The following is a 21,560-nucleotide window of genomic DNA, read 5'->3' as shown; positions in this document are numbered from 1 at the left end:
TACCATCATAATGACAAACAATAATATATAGCTCATAGTAGGCCCCGAGTGCTCATCAGAAACATTGTCAAAATAAGTCACTGAAACATCATATATTCCTGTAACATTACCACTGTGTTAAATACAGGGGAAAAAAACATCTAAATATTGCTTGATAATAAAAGCATTTGAAAAGATTAAATGCAAATGTATTTTACATAAACGTGAAGTACTACTGAATTGTACGTCACCAATGTGCTTCATGGGATTAAAGTTTTAGCCACTAGCACAGTTTGAACATTTGACTCAGTGAGTGGGTCGGTCATAGCACTGAATTTTAAAAAATACTGATCTAAATTTTGTGAGTGTGAATGTTTGTCTTTCTGTGTCCTGAGATTGGCTGGCGACAAGTCCAGAGTGTACTCCGCTTTCCACTGAAGGCCACTCCATCACACCTGTGACCCAAGTGAGGAGAAGCAACTAGGATGGATGGAGATGCTATACATCAAGGGCTTTGTGCCAAATTATTTCCGTGGCCACAAAAACGACTTTAGATTTTCAAGTGTGTTACGGCGGCGAGCGGTGAGGTTCATGGCTGGTGAGACACTGACATTACGGTCAGATTCACAATTTCATGAACCAAACATAGTCACATATTTGCCATTAAATTTGCAGCTTGATATTTACTGGTGAACTAGTAGTTTTCTAGTTCGAATTGATTTCTGTATCGGACAGTACTCGAGGCTGCAATATCTGTATCGTACACCTACACAGTCCAAGTCTTGTGTGCATGTATTTTTAGGGGACAGTGGGGACGGTCTTCGTGCGAACATTTGAAGCATTCCAGAGAACCGTTTGTGTATCCAAGATTGAAACATTATAAGAATGGTGAGAGTGGCATTTGGTCGCACTCGAAGATCTGTGACTCATCAGCGCTGATGACTCTGCTGAGCAAGTCTGGTTCCATTCCTCTCATCATCATTCACGCAATCTGCTCTTTGCTTGACCTTACGAAGAGGAAATGTACTGTATATAAAAACATGTGCAAAAAAAACAAACAAACCAAAAAAAAAAACCTCAGAACAAAACATGACTACAGAGACATTAGGGCTCAATTTCATACTCGATTCATTTTGAAAGGGAGAGTTTAGTTTGGGTTTAAAATACTGAATATCATTTCTGATATTTGTTCAAGCGTACTGTGTGCTTTGTATTTTGGCATTGTGTGATCCACAAAGTGAGCATGTCTGTGTTCGTTAGGGTTGTGGTTGCAGCGAGGTGCGTGCAGGTGGGATGCTATAGTGATCCATCCTGAGCAGCAGAATGTCTTTTGTTTCCAATTTGGTGCAGTGCATGAATATGCCGTTGCCTCCATGTAGCATCGTAGACACAAGGAGATCAAAATATGTTTCAGCAGTCAGGTATTTGGACCACATTTTGTCCTTTTGTTACCTTTGCAACGCCACGGTTCAGTCAGTGTTTCAATGTATAAACAGTTGGGACAACAACTAAACCAACATTTGAAAATAGAACTGGATCGTACATCCAGGTTGTATCCATGTTGCTAATTCTGAACACGCAAGTCCCCCCACCCCATGTCAAACCAGTGTAGTAGTCATTTTATAACTACACTTGTCATTCGGGATCAGAGAATAGACAGAGGCACGATCATACTGCAACTCATAAGCACCTGGCCGCGGTAATCTGATTTTTTTTCTTTCTCGGGCCAAATGGTTTCCATGGTAACAGAGTCTTAAAGCTATGAGGAGGATTCTATAAACTGACTACCGAACTATGTTGAACTATGCAACACACACACACACGCACACACGCACACACTTTTGAATGTCCTCCCAGGCTGCAGGGTATTCCAGGACATTCTGTCTGACATTTGATGAATTACCTCCAAAACTGCCGTTTTTATTGAACAATACAGTATGCGGCCACAAAGTTGAGATTAAATACAAAGACTGTGTCCAAAAAAAAGTCTGACTTCAAAGGATTAGGCTCAGTTTTGATGGACACGGCCAGAGAGTTATTACTTTAACTGTGTTATTGTGGTAGGAGAAGCTCAGTTTAAAGTACGGAAAGGTCTTCGTTTTAGTAATCTTATTTACCTGAATGAAAAGGGCAACAATTTGTGATCTATATCGCTAAGTGGTGAGTGTTTAATGTTATATAAAAAGCATATGTTCGCGGTCGCTGGAAACTAAAGAATGTGCTTCTGTTATACGAATGATTTATGAGCTGCAAATAATGAATTTGTACAACCGGAATGAATGAATACAAAAGTAATAAAACAACAGCTGGAGATGGACAATGTTTGTTTTCATAATTTATGGTCTTGCTACAGTGAGTCTGTACAGCAACATACAGTATATTTATATATATATATATATATATATATATATAAATTATTTTTTTCTTCTCAAAATGACAGTATACGAATTGGAATTACCCTGATGAAAAATACAAAATAAACCTTAAATATTCTTCCCTTATTATGAAGTCTGGATCCTCATCTGATCTTAATTACGGTCATGACAGAAGCTCAGGTAAACATGTGGTTTTTGGATCGAAAGGCCTGTCTTTGCCTTTCGTACATCCGGACGTATGATCTTAGAAGGTCCTCCATTGTGTGACCCTGAAACGCGGCGTAGCAGTTATCAGCAATCGTTCTTTTAGGAAACCAATTACTTTGAATCGGGAGAATAAAAGCGGTCGCTCACCTGTGAGGTTTCACAGACAAAGACGTTCCCTCGGACCACGGTGCCGATGGTCATCTGGAAGAAGTTGCCGACGCTGTGGCACTCCGTGATGCGACTGAACGGGTGCATGACCAGCAACTCCTGCAAGGTTCATATCATAACCCAAGATATTAATAAGTCATTTTTGGTCGGCAAGTATTAAAAACAAACAATGTCATAAAATTGACGATGCTTTGGAATTATGTAAAAATAAATAAATTGTGAGCCCGGGCCCTGTTGTCTAACATCAGCGAGCGCTGGTGGTTAGTGTGCATACCTTTGACTTTGGGTCGATTAAGCTTACACCTTGCTTGCTGATGGCAATCCAAACGGTACTCGGGTAGCTTGACTCGCATGTTTGCTGCAAAAATGGGAATGACATCATGAATGGTGTGGCCGGGGCAATTGGCACGGACGCTCTAATTGCCTGCGGATGCGTCTTTCACCCCTGTAACGTACTTTAACTTCAAAGAAGGTACAGCCGAAGGTCGGCCAGGTCGATATGGCTTGCAGGAAGGCGATTTTGCATTCCTCCACCGTGATGCCACTCTGCTTGTTGTAGGACGACATGATGTGCTGCAAAGACGAACCAAGACGACACACGACTCATTTTCCTCTGATGTGAAACCGCCCCAAGTATTTGAATGCGCCGCTTGCCACCCTTCGGCTACCTTCTTCCATTCCTCAGGGGAGGCACTTTTGATCTGGTCGGCGGGGACCAAGTTTCTCAACATTTTGGGGATCATGACAAACTGTGACCTGTCGGAGTCCACTTTGGCTCTGAAAAGCAGGCCACCGAGCTTGATCATGTCCTCCTTGCTGCAGTTGTGATAGCCCATGAGATATTTCGGCAGCTCCTTTACGGCGGCATTGAAAAACATGTTCAGGTGACATGTTAAAAATGATTGATTACAATCTGGAGTGGTAATGAAAGCGAGTTTTGATACCTGTGGGAAATGGAAGGTGAGGTCGGCAACCAAGTCTTTGCCTGGTATCACGTTGAACCAGAGCTTCCTCTTAAAAATCAGCGCGTAGGCTAAGGGGCCTGGTGAGGAAAATGTCAATTCGAAACCATCGGGGAAGCTGAGAAAATCCGGAATTAAAACAACGCGTCTTGGTGATCTTTTACCTTCTCTGACTTTTTTCCCTTTCTTTGAAACATCGGATGCCTCCCGTAAACTGTCAAACAAATACGTCTGCTCAGCCAAGCTCAGCATCTGCAGTCAAAAGAAAACATTTTAGAAAGTGCTCCCCACTCCTTTCTCCTTGCATACCAGTTCGGACCCATTTTGCTCGCAAAACAAGGAACGCACACACCTTATTTGGCGTTTTCAAATAGAGGCCATAGCCATCGGGCGAGCTCAGTTTTAGCTGAGATGCGATACTGTAGCAAAGATCTTGGATTGTGGTCGTGGATGTCACCTCGAAAAGCTGGAAAAAAGCGCCAGGGGTAGGGAAGAGAGCAGATCTCAGTTTAAACGTGTCTACTTAGAGGGACTTGGAATCTTACATAACAAGAGTTTAGTTTTTAGTGAAAACCAGGATCATCTCAAAGTGCGGAAGATAGTTTTGCGACTGACCTCGTTGGTGTCATTTGGGAGGTGAATTTTGTGGAAAATGTGGGTGCTGTTCTGCCCGATGGCCTCTACTTCGACCAAAGGTGGCGGACGTTTCCTGGGCTCCTTACTGAGCACATCAAACATGCAAGAGACAAATGTTCAAGGACGATATTGCAAATTTCAATCGCTCTTGCGCTCCGTAGGGGAATTGTGCAATGGCGAGAGGAGAGAACCCGACGAGTTATTGTTGCAATCGTCTTCATTGGACACTGGGTTGTAAACAACCAATGGAAATGGGATCCAAAACAAAACATGAATGAAACTTTCAAAATGGAAGTACACTCCCCTCCAGAAGCACTGGAGAAGTAGGCCAATACCTCTTTTTTTTTTTTTTGGTCCATATATACGCAGGAATATTTTCAAGCGGCACCTGACCTGCGCATCTGCTGCAGCCTCTGGAGACATCCCATAGCCAGGGGTTCTCTGCGTCGTGACTCCAGGAAACGTTGAGCATGCCTCATCAAAAACTGACTGGGCGGAAACAAGCCCGAACACAACCACATCAGCTGCCACCCGCGCTCCATGCTCAACCTGCGAAGAGCAAAGAGTTTGGTGGCCTTTAGGAATCGAGTGGCATTGTCGCAAACTATCCGACACACACACACACAGGCAGACTGTAGTGACCTGTTGTTGTTACTGGTCATCTGTCTCATGATCTGGCAGTAGATCTCATCCTGCAGAAGCTCGTGTTGCGTTGCAGGGCCAAAGATCTGGTCGGTCAACTCTAACGGACTGCGAACCTGTTTGATGGGGTAGTCACCCATGTACTTCAAAATGGGTAGCGACCGACGTCAAGGACTCACTCATACCGTCATCAGAATCACACCGAAATCCTTTTTTAAGGACCCTTGATCCACATAGCTGACTTCCAGGTGGCATATAATCAATTTCCACTTCATGCCCAGTTCATGACAGGCAACGCAATCGAAAACGGATGGCTCATTTTTCAATCGCGAGTGGTTTTGGGCACTCTGGAAAAACACCCCGCTACTTCAAAAGGAGAGGTTTGCACACAATCTGCTCGGTCAAAGGCTAATGCTGCTATTCAAACGGATGTTGCAACGGCAGTTGGCGATGAGGATATCAGTGAAGGCACTGCAGGCGAAGGAGTTCAGCTCAGAGTTGCGGATCAGACTCTTCATGAGTGGCTGCTTCAGCGGTTCTCTTGAACACACCCACAGCCTTTCCTTACCTAGAGGTCTGTGACACAGTTTAGGGTTAGACATATATTTTGGGGTCCCCGCAGACATCAATACGGTCCAGTGAAGTGCAAAATCGTTATCGTGGCTTTTATTTTAGTACTGGCTAATGCATTGGAAACATTGCACTAAATAAAACATTTGCTCTATAACTGCAAAATGGAGGTCGACACCACTGATTCTAACATCCGTGTTGCATCAAGTTGGTCAATACGGGCAACGCGCATGTGGAGCGGTTCTCAGAAACAGTGGTTACACAACACAATATTTGTACACGGATTAGAAGACATTTAACTTTGACTTGTGAAGAAGATTGCAGGCATTTTGTTAAGTAGCATATTCATTCCACTTTCGACATTTGATTCAGGTTTTGCTGTTCAATGTAGTGTACATGTGTTCTAGTTATGGCCGACAAAATTAATTTGGGCGAGGGAAATCAGCCGTAGGCTGAGAAATCATCTGGATGTCCACTTCCGAAGGATTTTAAGCTTGACTCGCTTCAACACACTTATTCGGAACACAACTGTAAATGCCTGCACATAGTCTACGTCCAGCAATTGAAAAATGTTGTATAGTGTCTGTATAGTAAAAACAAAACAGATCACCTAAAATGGTCAAGCGCAAACTCTCTTAAAGAGACAGGAGCAACTGCTTCTTCTCTTTGGGGCCCACTTTGTGTAACAGATGATTTCCTCTGGCCTGGACTGAGCAGCTCCTGATAGGGGCATTGAAACGAAAGCGAGGCTTTATTTGTTGTCGTCCACACCGCTTCCAATATGTCAATATTATCCATGTATAATATTAAAAATGTGGTCCAAAAGATGCCATCCAGTACAAATGCTCAATGATATCTTCTTGGTCAAATCAAATATGATTCAAGATACAATACCAGCACGTCCTCAGTGGGTCTGCTGAGAGTTGGGAGAAACTGCAACGCATCCTTATTGATGGCACCGCTGATATTTGTCTTCTGATTTGTAGCTTTGACCATGTTCTTGTCAGAGGAATACTCCTGATCAATTTCTATCAACAAGAGGTCTCCTTGTTTATAGCTCAAGAATCGGGGATCATCTGTTGGCAGGGTGCAGCATGAAGGTCAGAGGTTCTTCATGCTTGTGTCTCTTGGCTTTCGAGAAATGCTCGAAACTCCTACCTGATTTATTGGAATCCTGCTGGGCAAGCGCAAACATCGAACGGGCTCGTAGTCCACTCAAGTTTTGCTCGACAAGCGCAGCCATGTCATCAGCTTCGCCACACATGAGCACATATTCACCTCCAACTGTGGATACACTCACCGACTGCTCACTTAAAAACCACATCATTAGAACAAGTCAGAGCTGCGTCAGTATGACTTACCTCAAATTATAACGCGAGCAGCAAAGGTTGAAAACATGGACCGTACCTCAACTTTCTGACTTCTTTTACCTCCAGGTAAGGCAGCTCAAGGAGTTTCTTGTCTCTCCCATCCATGAAGAAGATGCCACTCCAGTTTACAGCCACAACAAACCTGCTTTTGGGCAAAGTAGGTCCTGCGGACGTACATGCAGCGTTGCCTTGACTTAGAAGTTTAATTTGTTACGCGACCACACTCGCAACTCGAAACACGAGTATCTCAAAATCATCTTTCTACATTGAAATGGATGGAAATGCCATGAGGTCGCTCTAGCCCACATTATTTTTATTTTTTTTTAGGATAAAATACATCCGTCCAAGCATTGTTACATTGTCTGTCTACACTTGTCGCCTCGCTGTGTATGTTCAAATACCCGTTGCGAAAAGGGTTTGTTTGTTTGTTTGTTTGTTTATTGAACATAAAACATATACAGTAATAATTTGACAGAAAATAAAGTAGATAAAAAATTAAAAAGAAAGAAATCAGTCTTCATTCAACACAGTTATTATGTTCAAAGGAGGAAGGATTGTAACATTGATGCTAATTGTTAGCCCGACTATGGCGATTTGCATTGTGCGCTAGCATCAAGCTAGCATACTTTCCTAAAGTAAAATGAAGTGGCTGTATTAACTACACAACTAGCAAATCCCTTTGGTGTTTCGTTTGACAGTAACGGTGTAAAAATACTCCGCATGTAGACTCACCTGACACCATTGTAACTTCATAAAACTTGGAGAAGTGGATTGGCCAGTCCACTCGAGCACAGTCAACAAGTTCTCCTTTCACACTCTCTTTGCTCATGGTCCCCTTTGTGTAATCACCCTGTGAAGTGAAGACAGCATTTTGACAGAGGTCTTGCCCAACTCAATTTTTTAAATGAAGGCATTAGATCCGAATAACAACCAGGATTACATTTTATGTATTATGTTTGAATGTATTGTATGTACTCACATACGGTACATTGTGTAAGCAGAACATTTGGAAGTATTTTGGCATGAAAACAGGGCCAGGCGCTACATTTTGCCTTACCTGCAAGTACGCTGAGCTGATGAGCTGAATCCACTTGGCCATGGATTTGTTCTCGATCAGAGGTATAGCAATGCAGTCCTCAACCACCCTCTGCACATTCTCTTTGCTGTATGTCGGGCCAAACTGGATGTAATAGTGTTTTGTTGCCAGCTGGATATATTCATCCTCCTGAGGAACACATTGCCATGTTTGTGACTACTGACAGAAAGTGGTTTTTTTGGGGGGGGGGGGGGGGTACACCTCACAAAGGATTGTTTCAGTGAACCTACTAAGGGCCTGTGACTGTCTACAATACTGTTTTCTAACGCACTGTGTTCCGAGCCTCACCTTCTCACTCGTGTACTCTCCTGACTTGAGGCCCTGAATGACCTGCTTGTAGATGAGATCCGTGCTGACGGAGTCTTCAGCGCAGTTGTGCCAGGGCGTGAACAGCTCTTTGCGGACTGCGAACTGCACAGGGGTGTCCTTCTCCTGCTTGCCCTGTCGTCTCATCTCCTGCTCGCACTGAGACACAGCATCCAGCACATGCTTCCCACAGCTGCCCAGAGACCACATCTGGAGTCGAAAAGGTCAACGCGATTAGTGTATGGCGTCCCTCTTAAGGTTGACGTGAGATTTAGAAAAGCCGGCCTTTCAGTAAAATCCCTCTCCTATTTACCGGAGGAAGGAAAGCTCACTTTATCAAAGAGACGAATGTAGAGGGAGAATCCATATGTGTCTCGCAGATTAATCTTGTCAGCCGCAGCTTGACAGACCTCTGCAGAGGTGGAGGCAGAGTCCAGCTGCAGGCTGACATGACTGCCATCTGTCAGAGTCACAGTCATTTCTATAGGCTCCAAAGCTTTGACGGCCTGTCAAGAGGGAAAACGATCAGCCTTTAAGTGACTCTCTCAGGTTCTCATTTCAGCGCCTGTTCATAAATGAAGACTCTCGCCAACCTCGCATTTATTTGCACCTGCACAATTAAAGAGCTTAGCGTAAGGAAGCGTGAACCTGTAATTCCTTCCAGCAGGGAAGCTCTTTTCTCTCTCCATTGGCTTGAATGCGATGCATGCGCTCCTTACAATATTCTGCATAACCATTTGGCCCCTTGCGGATAAAGGTCTCCAAATACTGTGTGTAAGAGTGAAGTAAGACATAAATAATCATTTAAAGAAAAAAAAAGACAGCCCAAATCATGCAATAGGGAAGCCAGATAAGTACCAGAATTAAAAAAAAAAAAAAACAGACGAACGAAGCACTGACTGAAGTGGGACATGCAGTGTAAACACAGCCTTGGTCCTCCATTTATTAAACATGGCCTTTTCTGTCAGGGTCCACACGCAATGCAATTTCAAGACGGAAAATTGGAAGAAGCTGACCTTGATGAAGAGGTCTGTCGGGGGGAAGATCCCCAGACAGATGGAGAGTAGGGCCCATCCTTGCAGGCGGCTCGCTCTGTTTTTATTGTTCATCAGCTGCTTACAGATCTGACAGTAAATCTCGTCTCTGTGAGAAACAAAACAAAATACCCAAGTGAGGGTTCGTATCTATACATACAGCATATACTGTATATATATAAAAAATATAAAAGAAAAGAAAAATATAAAAAGAAATAAATTCACTCCACATTACATCCTGTTGACGAGCCATTCTGAAGAGCCACCATATTCTCACCTGATGTCTCGTTTGGAGAGCGCATATCCAACAATGATGTGCAGTTTTTCCAGAGGGGAAAGCGGCCTGTCCAATGTCGGACCTTCTCCAATCAAAACATCCTCATCCTCTGTGAAGCTCTCCGGCTGGTTTGGGACACAGCGGAAATGGTTGAATTCGAAACAAAAGCACAACGAAGATATGGTCGCGTTTACGGAGGAGGTTATGGTCACTAACCTCCTCAAGAATAGCCGAGGGTTTCCTGTTTCCGTGCTTTTTCTTGTTCTTCCTGAGTATTTTCTAAGAGGTAAATGTCAATATTAAACTGTATTCATGCTGAAAAGAGGGACAATTGTAAAACCACTGTTGTCATTTTAGCTTCCCATAACCGAAAATATTTCAGAGGGTTTTGCATTTAGTCTGGGCGTATAATTGCTGACTATTAAAGAGACACTTTTCTTCTTTTCTTTTTTTAAATGAACAGCCCACAACCGCGGTTCAAAAGTTCTCCCATTTTTCCTTCCTTACCTGGTCGAGTCCCACCAGGTTGCTCAGTCTCCTGTTCTGCCTTTGAGGCAGATGGCGAGAAATGCTGATCGAGATCTGAGAAGTCGCATCCTGAGATCTGGGCTCCGGCATGTCCCCCATGAATCGTAATATAATCCACCAGACGGTCAGACAGGCCTGTCCGGAGACGACAGGTGGCGGGCGATGTCCAAAGAGAGAAAAATCAATCCCGGAAGCTCAAGTATGCATAGCGCATGTTTTACGACTCACCAGTGTGTCGCTCTCATCGTCGTGTTGCAGAAGAGGCTTCCGGAGTCTCTGATTTATGTGCGTGTGGCTCGCATCACCCTGGAAGTGAAGGATACTAAACTTGTAGAACGAATACTCCTCTGTGAAATCTTCAAACTCATCTTCCTCTTCGTCGATTGACAGACTCCGGCTGGTTGTGTCTGAGGCGGCGATGCTTATCTCAGACCTGGTCTCCACTCTCTATGTCGTTCAAAAAAACTGATGTCAGGCTGTACGGTTTGAAACGCATTTGCTTGATCAGCGTAAGTTTCATTGAGCACTTTTAAAACTACGACCAAACCTCAATTTCCTCCGATTCCAATTCTTCACACGGTGTAACTGTCACGAGAGGTACGGAAAGGACATTTCTTTTATCGTCCTCCAAATCCATCTCAGTGACTGACTCAAGCTCCTCCTGAGCTTGCTGAGCCTCTATGATGACTTCTTCGAGTCTGCGCTGAAGCTCCAGGGGAATGTCATCTTCGGTCACATGCTCCTCTGGTGCATACGGTGCATGCGATTCAGGAAGGCCCTGGTAGAAGTGGGAGATGGAGTGTGGAAAACATAAAATGCTTTTCATTTTTCATTTCAACAGGTTGCGCACTTACCTCAATCCTCATTCCTGAAAATAATCGTCTTGCCAGGACTCCTCTGGTGTAAGCCTGCAGCAGTATGACTGCCTCTCTTTTCCGCTTCCAACTCTTCCTTGCCTGGTAACCGCGTACCTACACATTATGTCAGTCATTATTCATCGATTTATGGGTCATCCCAGTTACAGTTGTCCCACCCATCAAATATTGATTAATCCACATCCAAAATAATAATACATGCAGTTTCTGAGTAAAAATGTACTAAGAATGCTTAAAAATAGTTTTGAAAATAGTTCGTCTTGAGTGCCAAGATGCCGCTTTAGACTTAAGCTGCAAAGCAAGATCGGAAAAAACTTTGTCTTGAAAGTGTCGATCATGATGATCCATCCATCTGTCCATTTTCAACACCGCTTATCCCGAAAAGGCTCGCGGGGAGTTGCAAGTTAGGCAAGTGTACCACGACACCATCAGCGAGCAGTTTCGTGATGATAAATAATAAAAAATAGATAGAAAAATAGATAGAAAAACATAATTCATATTGTCTGTTCTAAGTGTGAAGTATAATTAGAAAAAAAATGTTAGAAGGAGTTCAATGACCGAAAACATGAATGAATGAAAAATGTGACATTACAAGCCGCCTTGTCAAATGCAACACAGTACAGCAAACGGCTACAGACTGTGTGCAAGCACGATCTCGATTACATACGTGCGTCTGTAAGGTGAGCGCTGCTGCTCGCTGCCTTTGATACTGAGACTGAAGCTTTCGACCACGGAGCTTTGACACCAGGCGTTCAAAACCTTGCAGGAGCTATTCAGAGCAAGAGTGGGAAAAAAAAGAGTTTTCGATAATTTTACTGCTGGTGCCAGAATAACAGCAGGATGTCAGATGCTGGTTCCAAACGGTACCTTTTGTCCTGATTTGTTTTCCCTGTAAGCTCTCCAGTTTTTCTGCAGGACGACAGCCGCCCTCCGCTTCTTCAGAAACGACTTTCTATAAAAAGTGGCACACGAGAACACTGTAGATGTAATGCAACAGCAGGGGCCACGACCTTTGGTTGTGGTAGTTTTTTTGGCTTTGATTCGTTACCGGGATTTGCAACCTGAGAGGGACAAAATAGTTTGTCTCTACGTATGATTACAACATCCAATTGGAACACTTCAATCGACACGAAGAAGCATGTTGTTTGCATCAGGTACTGTCAGTCAAAAGCGTCTCCGTTCAAATTATCGTGAATATGAGTTATGTCTAGAATTAAAACTGCACCTGTGCTTGTATCCCAGCATGAATCGCTGGATCACAAGAGCTTTCGCGCTGAGTTCATTTTCCCTCAGCCGTTCCAGGACAGCATCGTGAGCATCCTGGAAAATAATAAAACAATTTCCACTCCCTGGATTTGTCCAGGACATTTCTGTAATACATTGCCAGGTTTTGAAAAATAGCTGTAAGGAAGGTCAGATGACCTGAAAAGCAAATAAATCAACGAAAGCCTCGGATGTACAGTTGATATAGACGTATTTTGGGGAGCAGACTATAGTGCCGGCGTGTGAAAAAATGCTGTCAACTCATACAAGCTAAATGCAAGCAAAACGTGTTCAATGAAAAGTTTTGAGAACCTTCAGGAAAATCTTGGTCTTCCCGATTTTCCACTCTTCGGTTCTTGCCAACGCCGTCTGGCAGATGGCGTCACAACAGGCAGCAGCTGAGTTCTACGGCGAAAACACGGAAACCGTGAATAGTGACAAGAAGCCGATGCCTCCGTTCGTCCGATGGAAACGTGACACGAAGGAGAAACATCCACTCGGCGGCATCTCATTCGATCCAAACGAAACAAAAGCCGCGTGAAAAATGAACGCTAAGGACCAGAGCGTGACTAACTGTTTTGGGGTCACAGATGGCCGTCTTCAGGAGCACTCTGTAGCGAGTCAAGAACTCGGCAAAGGTGTGGCGAACGGGGTAGCCCAGTTTCCTGATGCGGATGGTATCCATCATGCCGGAGTATCTCAGCTGACGCATACAAAGTTCTCGGTCAAAGTCCTTGGAGTGGCAGAACAAATTAGGGCTTAAGTACAGCATTTCCACCACCCGTTTTTTTTTTTTTTTGAGAAATGACAAGAAGTCAAATTGCTTTTTCGGTGTTTCTCGGCACCTCAGACTGCTTGTTGTTGTTTGGTTTGAAGCAGCGGATGAAGTACGGTTGGCAGACAGAGAGAGCTTTCATGAGGGCATCCAGGGACTGCCGGAACTGACCACTGAGGGTTGGCACTTGCTTGCGGGTGTCAGCAGGGGACTGCGCGAACAAGAACGTAGTGCGCATGGGAGAGTGAACAGGGAAGCGTGGTCAACTGTCGAGCTCTTTATGAGAAAATAAGGATGCTTTTATACCCGCATGGAATTCTTGGGTGTGATCAGGACCCTCTTGTTTTTCGTCAATTTCAAGCCGTTGATTGAAAACTCTGCCGCGAAAATATGCTGAAGCAGCTTGTTGGTGGACATGTCAACCATGTTGAAGATGTCAGAGCTTACGCCATCTCTATTCTTCTCAAGGAACCCTTGCCATGCAAACAGAAAAAAACAAGAAGGACTTAGCGTACAACCGGTTCTTTCTTGGGATTTGGATTGGAAATCGGTCCGCCTACCTTTGGAGTCGTAATAAACCACGCCGGCAAAATGGTGAATCCCAAAGTCGGTGTCGTGCTCCCTCTTAGAAGCGATGAAGGTCTTGTCTCCACGGTGCCGCTCATTCATCTTGCTAAGCATCGTCAGATCTGAGCCCTGCCGTGAACCACAATAATAACGCGACATGAAAATTGGCACAAGCTTTGAACATGATGTGTTGCGGCCGAACCCTCCGGCTGACGCGGCACGACACTACCTTAGGAAAATGGCTCTCTTCATCAATCAGAGCAAGCAGGTTACAGGGTTTCCCGGCCAAAAGGTCCAAAATCTTCTGATTGTCACCAAAGTTGATGTTGTTCCACACGATGTTTTCTTTCAGATATTCCTTCTGCTCCAGCTTGAAAATGTGACCCACAAAGAACTGCTGCAGCTTCTCATTTGCAAAGTTGATGCACAACTGTTCAAAACTGGAGAAAAAAAGTGACATTTGTTCCATTCCCGAGGCGTCTTTTATGAAAGAACACTGTGTGTGTGCAAAGTAGCGGGGTGAGTCTTACGACCTGTTGATATGGAAATTCTCAAAACCAAATATGTCAAGGAGGCCGATTGACAAAAAGGATGATTTGGGGTAGTCGGCGATTCTTTTGTGGATGACACCGTTGATTTTCCCAACAATCCAGATGAAGAGTTTATTGTAGATTGCCTGAGAGGAGGCGATACGCACACACACAACACACAACATCATCATCACCGTTCAATTAGCACTCCGTCAACACTTGTAATGTGTCTTGTTCACAATAGAAGGAAAAAATGTGGGACAGACCTTGACAAAGGCGTCCCGACATGCAGAGGCCTGCTCACAGTCGAGAGGTTTGGTCACCATCTCTCTGTTGGTCATGAAAGAGCGATGGGTCAAACTGGAAGCCAGCACGGAATTCGTGACCTGTTGAAAACGTGCGCAACAAACAGGATATCTCCACGTTGATGCAGCATTCAATGCGTTACGCCGCGCCGGCAGGTGACGAGGCAAGACGAACCTGTAGCAGAGATGCCGCGATGCTAAAATGTTCCGATTTACTGACGTCACTGGTTTCCAAGTTATTTTGGGTGTTTCCTGCAGAACCAGAACAGAAAGCCAACCAGAGCATTCTTAGTTCAACCGCTCGGGGGGGGGGGGGGGGGGGGGGGGGGGGGGGGGGGGGGTCATCCACCCCCCCATCCCCCCCTATCCTCCCCCCACCCCCCCTCCCTCGAAAGCATCCTCGAAAATGGCACTTGCCTTCAAAGTGGACGTTTCCCATGTGTAATATGGCCGCGAGCAGCCTGAGAATTTCGTAACACTGCTGATCGGAGAAGGTCAGGATTTTCATAGCCGATCGAATACGCCTGAAGTCCTCGGCATCTGATCTTCCTTCGCACGTGATGCAGTCGCCCTGTAATCAAGAGCGTGATGGACTTGGGTGACGGTTAACGATGTGAACTATGTAGCTTGCACACTGCCTGGACAGTTAACAAATGCCTTCGACTGCTGAACGTTTTGATTTCGAAATTATTCCAAATATGAATCTCAATTGGGGAATTCTAATTTTGTGAGTGTACCAACGAGTGTAAATCGAAAAAAACAACAACATTTTTGGAGGTAAAAGTATTCTGAGTAGTCATAAAAAAAAAAAATCTTACCTTGGTGAGGAATATGTAGTCCTGTGCATTTTTTAGATGCAGACTTTTCCTTTCCTCTGCTGTGATTCCTGCCAGCATGCAGTAGAAGATATGATAATTTCGCTCATCCTGGGCCTGAAGTAGAGAAAATAATTTGTTTTCGCCAGGCTTGACGTGTACACAGTGTCGACAACAAGTTTTCGGACATGTTTAGGTCCTCGAAAATTCAATGCACTCCATCCGATATTTCATACACTCTCTCAAAAGTTGAGTACAGCACTTCATTCTAAGAAAATCAACGTCAAAATGTCTCATCTCCGGTGAGCTATTTTTTAGAGGAGGCCTGCAGGCTACTTGTGGGGTCTTTGGGAGCTACCTGGTAACCCCCGGTTTACACCGATGCAAACTCGATGCCAGCCGATACGTACGATGACATGAATAGTCTGTTATAAAGATTTTCTGCGGCCATGTGTTTTCTCTTGTACCAGTGAAAATACGCTGAAGCCGATATCTCAGACCGCCTACAGCAAAAGACCACCACTGGAGACCGACCCCTTGGATAGAGAAAACGCGGCTTTGTCAGTTGCCTCACCTGATGGCAGACCCGAGATTTCTCCAAAAGGTATTGCTCCACACGAGCGCCCTCAATCACTCCAGCCTCGTTGAAGAAGATCTCCAAATACTTTCCAAAACGACTGGAGTTGTCATTCCTGATGGTCTTCGCGTTACCAAAAGCTTGGAAAGTTTAGATTGCGCAAAACAGGTTTCAGCGTAGGAAATTCTTGAAAATGTTTGTGAACGACACACGCTGATGCAATTGAAATATTTCTAAAGGATTTCATGTAAAAAGCGAGATTCTTAAGTATTGAGCTACCTTCCAATATCGGGTTGGACTCCAAGATCTGCTTTTCAATCTGCTGCTCAGAGAGCTCACCGCTGACTGCTGCCAAGTACTGCAAGATCAACTTGGTGCTTTCCGTCTTGCCGGCTCCAGACTCTCCACTTTGAGAGAGAAATGACGAGAAATTCTCACTTTTTTTGTAATCCCGATTCAGGATTCTCAAAATTCAAAATCATCCCACCTGATGATGCAGCACTGGTTCCTAAGATGGCGTTTCATGTTGAAGTAGCAGGATTCGGCGATGGCAAAGATGTGTGGAGGGAGTTCCCCGAGCTTTTTACCACGGTACAGTCTTACCTGAAGGACAGAATGATGAACAGATTAAACATGAGGCAAAAAAATTGATATGATTACTGAGGTACTGGACAACTCACCTGCTCATTTGAATATATGGGGAAAAATTGGTATGGGTTCACCGCAACCAGAACTGAGCCCGTGTACGTCTGGGAAATAAATGTCATGTCAGTACATGCCTTGTCGCAATGTACACAGTTCATCAGAATTTTCGGGTTTCAAGAGATCTGTCGAAAACGTCTCACTCCAGAATATTTTTTTCCTATACGATACATCATAATTTATATCACGCTCTCACAAATAACATTTAACATAAATAATCATTCCCGCGACCCTTGAGAGGATTAAGCGGTTCGGAAAATGAATGAATAATCATAAATAAGCGAGAGTACATCGCCGTACATAAGAAAAGCCACTGAGTAAAAAAGTTTCTGACAAATACATGAGTCCAAAAAAGAAATAAATATATACAGTGTATGTTTGTTCAGTGGCAACATCTAAAAGTTATTTTCTATCAGTGAATATTACTTTTGAATACAGGCTCCAAGCCTACGTCCTGGTGTTAATTGTTTGTTTTTTTAAGTACATCACTCCAGGGGATTGTAAGTGAAAGTCACAAAGGCTTGTTGCTGGATTTGAAGCAAACTTTAACCAGGGGGATTTTTTTTTTTTTTGGCTGTAGCCTATGTTTCATTTTCCTAATACGCCGCTGAAGAAACGTACATAGATGATTCCTTGTTTGTGGCGCAGCAGCAAGTTTCGTAGTAGGCCAGCCTCCGTCATGTCACCCAGTTTGATCATGTCGTCCACCCCCTCCACTGACGTAGGGTGCATGATCTTGAGGGAGCCTTCTAGCTCCGGTGACAAACTGTGCTCCTGGGCAAAAAAAAGAAAGCGAATTGTAAGTCGGGAATTCAGTGACACGGCGGGTTCAAGTGGACTCTGGAATGTCATCGGTGAGTTTCGAGTCGATTGAGAATGCTTCACCTTTCCCGCATCATCCACCAGTAAACGCTGGCCGCTGGGCGTTACTTTGACCTTAGCTCCAACTGGCACGCCGATGCCCGAGTCCAGCCAAACCCATTCCCCCTGAAAGCAGCAAACCAGATTCAGAGATCACATCATGAATTTTTTCATCATGAAACTTTTCTTTTTGTTGTTGTTGTTGTCATCTACAGCAATTCTTGGATAACCATAAAGCGTCGGGTTTTCCGGCCTTACCTTTCTCAGCATCACCGATTTGCAGTGTTCCTAGCATCCAAAATACAGAACAAGCGGGATAATAATCAACCAGTTTCATTTGGCGAGCAAACCTCGAACCCAAAATGTATACATCAGTTAAATCGAGCCAACAGTTCGCAGTACACTTGATCAGCAGTTCTGTTCAATCTTCTCACACTGACAAAACAAATGTAACCGGCGGGGTACCTTTTCAATTCTTGTATCGGTCTTCTTTGTGAAATCCCTTCGTTTAGTCTCCTGTTGAGAGCTGCTCTCTATGTTCACACCGTCCCACTGTGGAGCGCGAGGAAACTCCCGGGGCAAATAAACTTTATGACACTTTGACTTTGTACCGACAGGCCCAGAAGGAAGTAGGGTAGAAGGTGGCCAGTTACATTAGATTGATCGTGTCACGCATTTTATAATAAGAGGCTTACAAGAGAGGTCACGTCCATTTGGTGATCTCGATACAATGACATCGACTGAAATACCGTATCGCGATGACGCGCTAAAAGATTCAAATAACTGCTTGTGTTTATTGGCTCAGCTCAAACTTTGAGTCAATTGTACAAACCCAGTTGGCATCATGACATGCAAGTGGGTGTAAATGTGGCTTTTATTGAAAGCTCCTTGTGGGCATTGTGAATTTACTGGGTTCAAACGGAGTGTGTTGGTGAATTTATATGCAGACTTTGGACCCTGGTGGGGTCTACGAGGCGTGCCCATCAGGAATCTCTCAGATTGTCTAGGCAATAAAGATGTAAATAGGAGATAAAACAAATCAACAGAGAGGGAATCATTGCTCTCTTCGGGGAGCATCCATGTGGTGCTTTATCAGTGAGCTCATTATCTGTTTGGTAAACGCGAGAGATTTATGTTAAGTTTGCTTTACTGTACTCGGTTGAAAGTATACTTCACACTCTTAAGTACATGCTGACGTAACCGTCAATCAAGCATAGGTTGCCGGGGTGTATTTTTCCAAGTGGTGACGCCGCTACTGTTATCAGCACGGACACAGTCAAGGCAACCAGATTTAAATTGACGCAAAATAAACATCAAATAAAAGCAATTCCGTTCCTCGCGCTACTGGGCCAATGGTTGTTGGCAAACCAAAAGATGAATGGTCAATGTCTGGAGCGCTTACAGTCGGTGTGGTGACAATATACCTCGCTGGATCATGTTGACGTGGGCTACAAAAATTGGATATTTGACCCGCGTATGTTTATTATGACGCTAGAATGCAAAGTGTATCTTGTGTAACGTTTGTGGGGTGCACCTGGTCGACATGCCACAGATAAACACATTGGCGTTTGTTGAAAATAAAAAATTATAAGCTGCCGCTGTCGAAAAAGCACTATCCTGGATACAAATAATGCTGTATTGTACTGTAAGTGTGAAGCGAACACCTGCAAAATTCAGTTGGGATAGCAATTGGTGGGCAGGCAAGAGGGTTCATTAAAAACTAAAATAATGCGGTTGAATAACTTTATACACACTTCAACTATTGTACTTCCAAGTCAAACAACTTTGACACACCCTTTTATCAGCATCACCCATTTTCACGATGTAATATTTGAGACTTCTTCCATGTCTAGTCTCAAACATCTCAGATGTGGAAATCATCTCGTGTAGCATTTCACCACACGTGATCGTCAACCGTCGGCACTCAAGTTATCAAAACGAGAATGCGCTCTCTCTTTGTAAAGCGATACGGACAATGCATTTCCAAGTATTTTTATTTCTCCAAAAGATCAACGATCAGTCTTTCCGTGTGCAGCTTTCTTTATTGCTGCTTTATGTCATATTTACAATCAATCCAATACAGGTGTAAAAATGGCTCCTGGGAAAAGAGCCAAGCACTTAGGAGGAACACAACTGCACTTTGAACACTGGCAAAAATAAAGTCACACATGGCAGTGACACTGCAACAAAAAAAAGCTGTTTAAATTTGCTCATTATGAAACAGATCATAAAAAATTCTACAGAATTCGGTTATATGTCAAGTAAATCATTTTTTTTCTTGAACTTAAAAGTCCCATGCCACATTGTTAAGCCTGTTATTGTTTAATAACTCCCTTCTACATGCTCCTCAAAATTCCCACGTAACAAGTTATGACTTGAAGACGCCTGTGTTACAGTATTTTGTTTGCCACATAGCACCACCGAGTGGTGACAAGAAATACCTTTTACATTTTATCGTTCTGCCACCAAGTGCACTGGCCAGATCCAGTTGAATCATGCTCGAAATTTCACGTTTCAGCAAAGGGCGTGGCCACAGCAGCGCTGTGAATTCTGATGATCAAAGACGGCAACAAAATCTGTTGGAACTTTGGTCCAGAAGGTCATCCGCCCATTCATTCTTGGAACCTTTTACTTTGGAGTCAGCCTATCCTCCATTAAGCGTCTCCAGTTGGTCCAGAATGCTGCTGCTCATGACTCAGCACGAGACAAGAGGTTTAGTTTGACTGTTTTGTGCTTTCTACGGTCTTTGTTATTCATATAATGTTTGTTTGATTTTTTTAATGAATTATTTTTGCTCCATGTACAGCACTTTGTATACAGCGGTGGTTGTTTGAAAGTGTTCTATAAATACAGTCGAGTTGACGAATGAATAGCGCTGACATGAAATGCTTTCACCTTTTATCATCTATTGCAAACAATTAGCAAGCCGCATAGATGTTCAACTCCAACCATGTAACAGAGTCACTGTGACACTTCCAATGCGTAAAACAGTGAAAACGTTCTGATTTCGATGGCATGGGACCTCAAAAACACATTTAAAGCTCAGGCTGAAGCAAAACAAAAACATTGCACACGGCATGAACTGGAAACAAACAAGAATCACTGTTTCAAATCAACAGTTCGATGAAATTCAACATGCGCTATATTGAGGTACGGTACTTATGAAGCATGACAGGGGCTTATTCAAAAGTAAAATCTCAACATTTTTAAAAGTCTCCACATTTAAAAAAACAACAACCCCAAAACAAATCAAAATACTTCGCTGTTAGCTAAGTTCGGCTAAGCTAAGTCATGTTCAGCAGCAATTTATATTCAAGTTTCTCCCAAATCTTATAATAAAAAAAGAGCGAATAAATTATTCATCTCATTACAATACATGAGCTTAGTCTCAGCCTTGCCAAAACCATTTTCAAGAAACATATTCCATTGTGACATCACAATCTGTACTATGAGAAACATACATGTTTCACTACTTAAAATGAAGTAGCCACATAAATAATACAAGTTAAAAAATACCAGTTGTATTGTCTTAGTTGTCTTAGTAAAAGCAATTAAAGTTCGTCAAGCCATCTACAAGGGCCAAATACATCAAAACATAGGCTGTATGAACTCACAACAACTAATGATATTTTACCTAAAGAAGGTTCAGTAGCTTAAGACCGGATGAAATATATATTGCACTAAATGAAATGACATGACAGTCTCTATAATCGATTTTGTCGACTCAATTGACGACACCGGCATGCCATGATTAATTAGTGAGTTCACAAAGCATCAAAAGTGATACGTCGCAATGTCAGACTGCATATCTGAGTGTTTTGCAGCTAAGGGATGTGTAAAACAATAACACTGCTTACATGACGTGTCAAGCATTTATGGCGCAATCGCATTGGGCCTCTTGAGCAATGCGCAGCATTTCGTGGCCACGCCGTCTGCCTTGAGCTGCACCTCCACTCGTGTGAAGATGGAAATGACCTGTGGAGATGGCAACAATTCACAAACACACTACTCATCGCTACAAATGGATTTTACCATCCTGACCACATCTTAGTTGCCTGTTTTTGGGCTTCCTGACATTTAGTCGTGATTATGGTCTCAGGCAAAAACAAAACAAACAGACAAAAAAACTAAACAGCAGAA

General features: G+C 43.5%; 2 protein-coding genes across 4 annotated transcripts in view; both read right to left on the bottom strand.

Annotated features, from left to right (window-relative positions):
- Nucleotides 1-2,295: 2,295 nt before the first annotated feature.
- Nucleotides 2,296-17,972, bottom strand: LOC127616484 (unconventional myosin-VIIa-like). 2 transcript variants are annotated; one of them, XM_052088093.1, is made up of 50 exons: nt 17,886-17,972; nt 17,679-17,708; nt 17,445-17,546; nt 17,181-17,333; nt 16,538-16,606; nt 16,345-16,460; nt 16,137-16,264; nt 15,855-15,997; nt 15,284-15,397; nt 14,883-15,036; nt 14,641-14,717; nt 14,427-14,546; nt 14,164-14,306; nt 13,860-14,070; nt 13,624-13,759; nt 13,370-13,536; nt 13,134-13,274; nt 12,863-13,021; nt 12,601-12,693; nt 12,251-12,345; nt 11,893-11,977; nt 11,693-11,794; nt 11,005-11,121; nt 10,698-10,928; nt 10,379-10,597; nt 10,130-10,285; nt 9,839-9,901; nt 9,623-9,747; nt 9,328-9,454; nt 8,960-9,079; nt 8,644-8,817; nt 8,294-8,521; nt 7,967-8,134; nt 7,642-7,759; nt 6,947-7,073; nt 6,698-6,849; nt 6,434-6,615; nt 6,150-6,259; nt 5,430-5,545; nt 4,970-5,123; nt 4,721-4,876; nt 4,307-4,412; nt 4,044-4,157; nt 3,856-3,943; nt 3,674-3,771; nt 3,398-3,583; nt 3,186-3,302; nt 3,004-3,087; nt 2,709-2,828; nt 2,296-2,623 (listed from the first exon to the last, which is right to left on the bottom strand). In XM_052088093.1, the coding sequence occupies exons 2-50, from the start codon at nt 17,688-17,690 to the stop codon at nt 2,531-2,533; spliced, it is 6,369 nt and encodes a 2,122-aa protein (XP_051944053.1). In that variant the 5' UTR covers nt 17,691-17,708; nt 17,886-17,972; the 3' UTR covers nt 2,296-2,530. The 2 variants fall into 2 exon arrangements, with proteins under 2 accessions (XP_051944053.1, XP_051944052.1); XM_052088092.1 differs by having other exon boundaries at nt 3,674-3,943.
- Nucleotides 17,604-21,560, bottom strand: part of dis3l2 (DIS3 like 3'-5' exoribonuclease 2) — a 129,251-nt gene continuing 125,294 nt past the window's right edge. The window contains exons 22-23 of one of the 2 annotated variants that reach the window (XR_007967122.1): nt 17,886-21,395; nt 17,604-17,708 (exon numbers count right to left, since the gene is read on the bottom strand). Coding sequence is in view for 1 of the 2 variants with exons in the window: in XM_052088095.1 (XP_051944055.1) it covers nt 21,294-21,395 (102 nt within the window). In the remaining variant the exon portion in view is untranslated. Of the gene's footprint in view, nt 21,396-21,560 lie in introns of both variants that reach the window. The other variant, XM_052088095.1, reaches the window with a different exon arrangement.

This window comes from Hippocampus zosterae, chromosome 15, assembly GCF_025434085.1.
Source record: "Hippocampus zosterae strain Florida chromosome 15, ASM2543408v3, whole genome shotgun sequence".
Lineage (NCBI taxonomy): Eukaryota > Metazoa > Chordata > Actinopteri > Syngnathiformes > Syngnathidae > Hippocampus > Hippocampus zosterae.
Note: the sequence above shows the minus strand (reverse complement) of the source record. Positions and strands in the feature narration are given on the sequence as shown.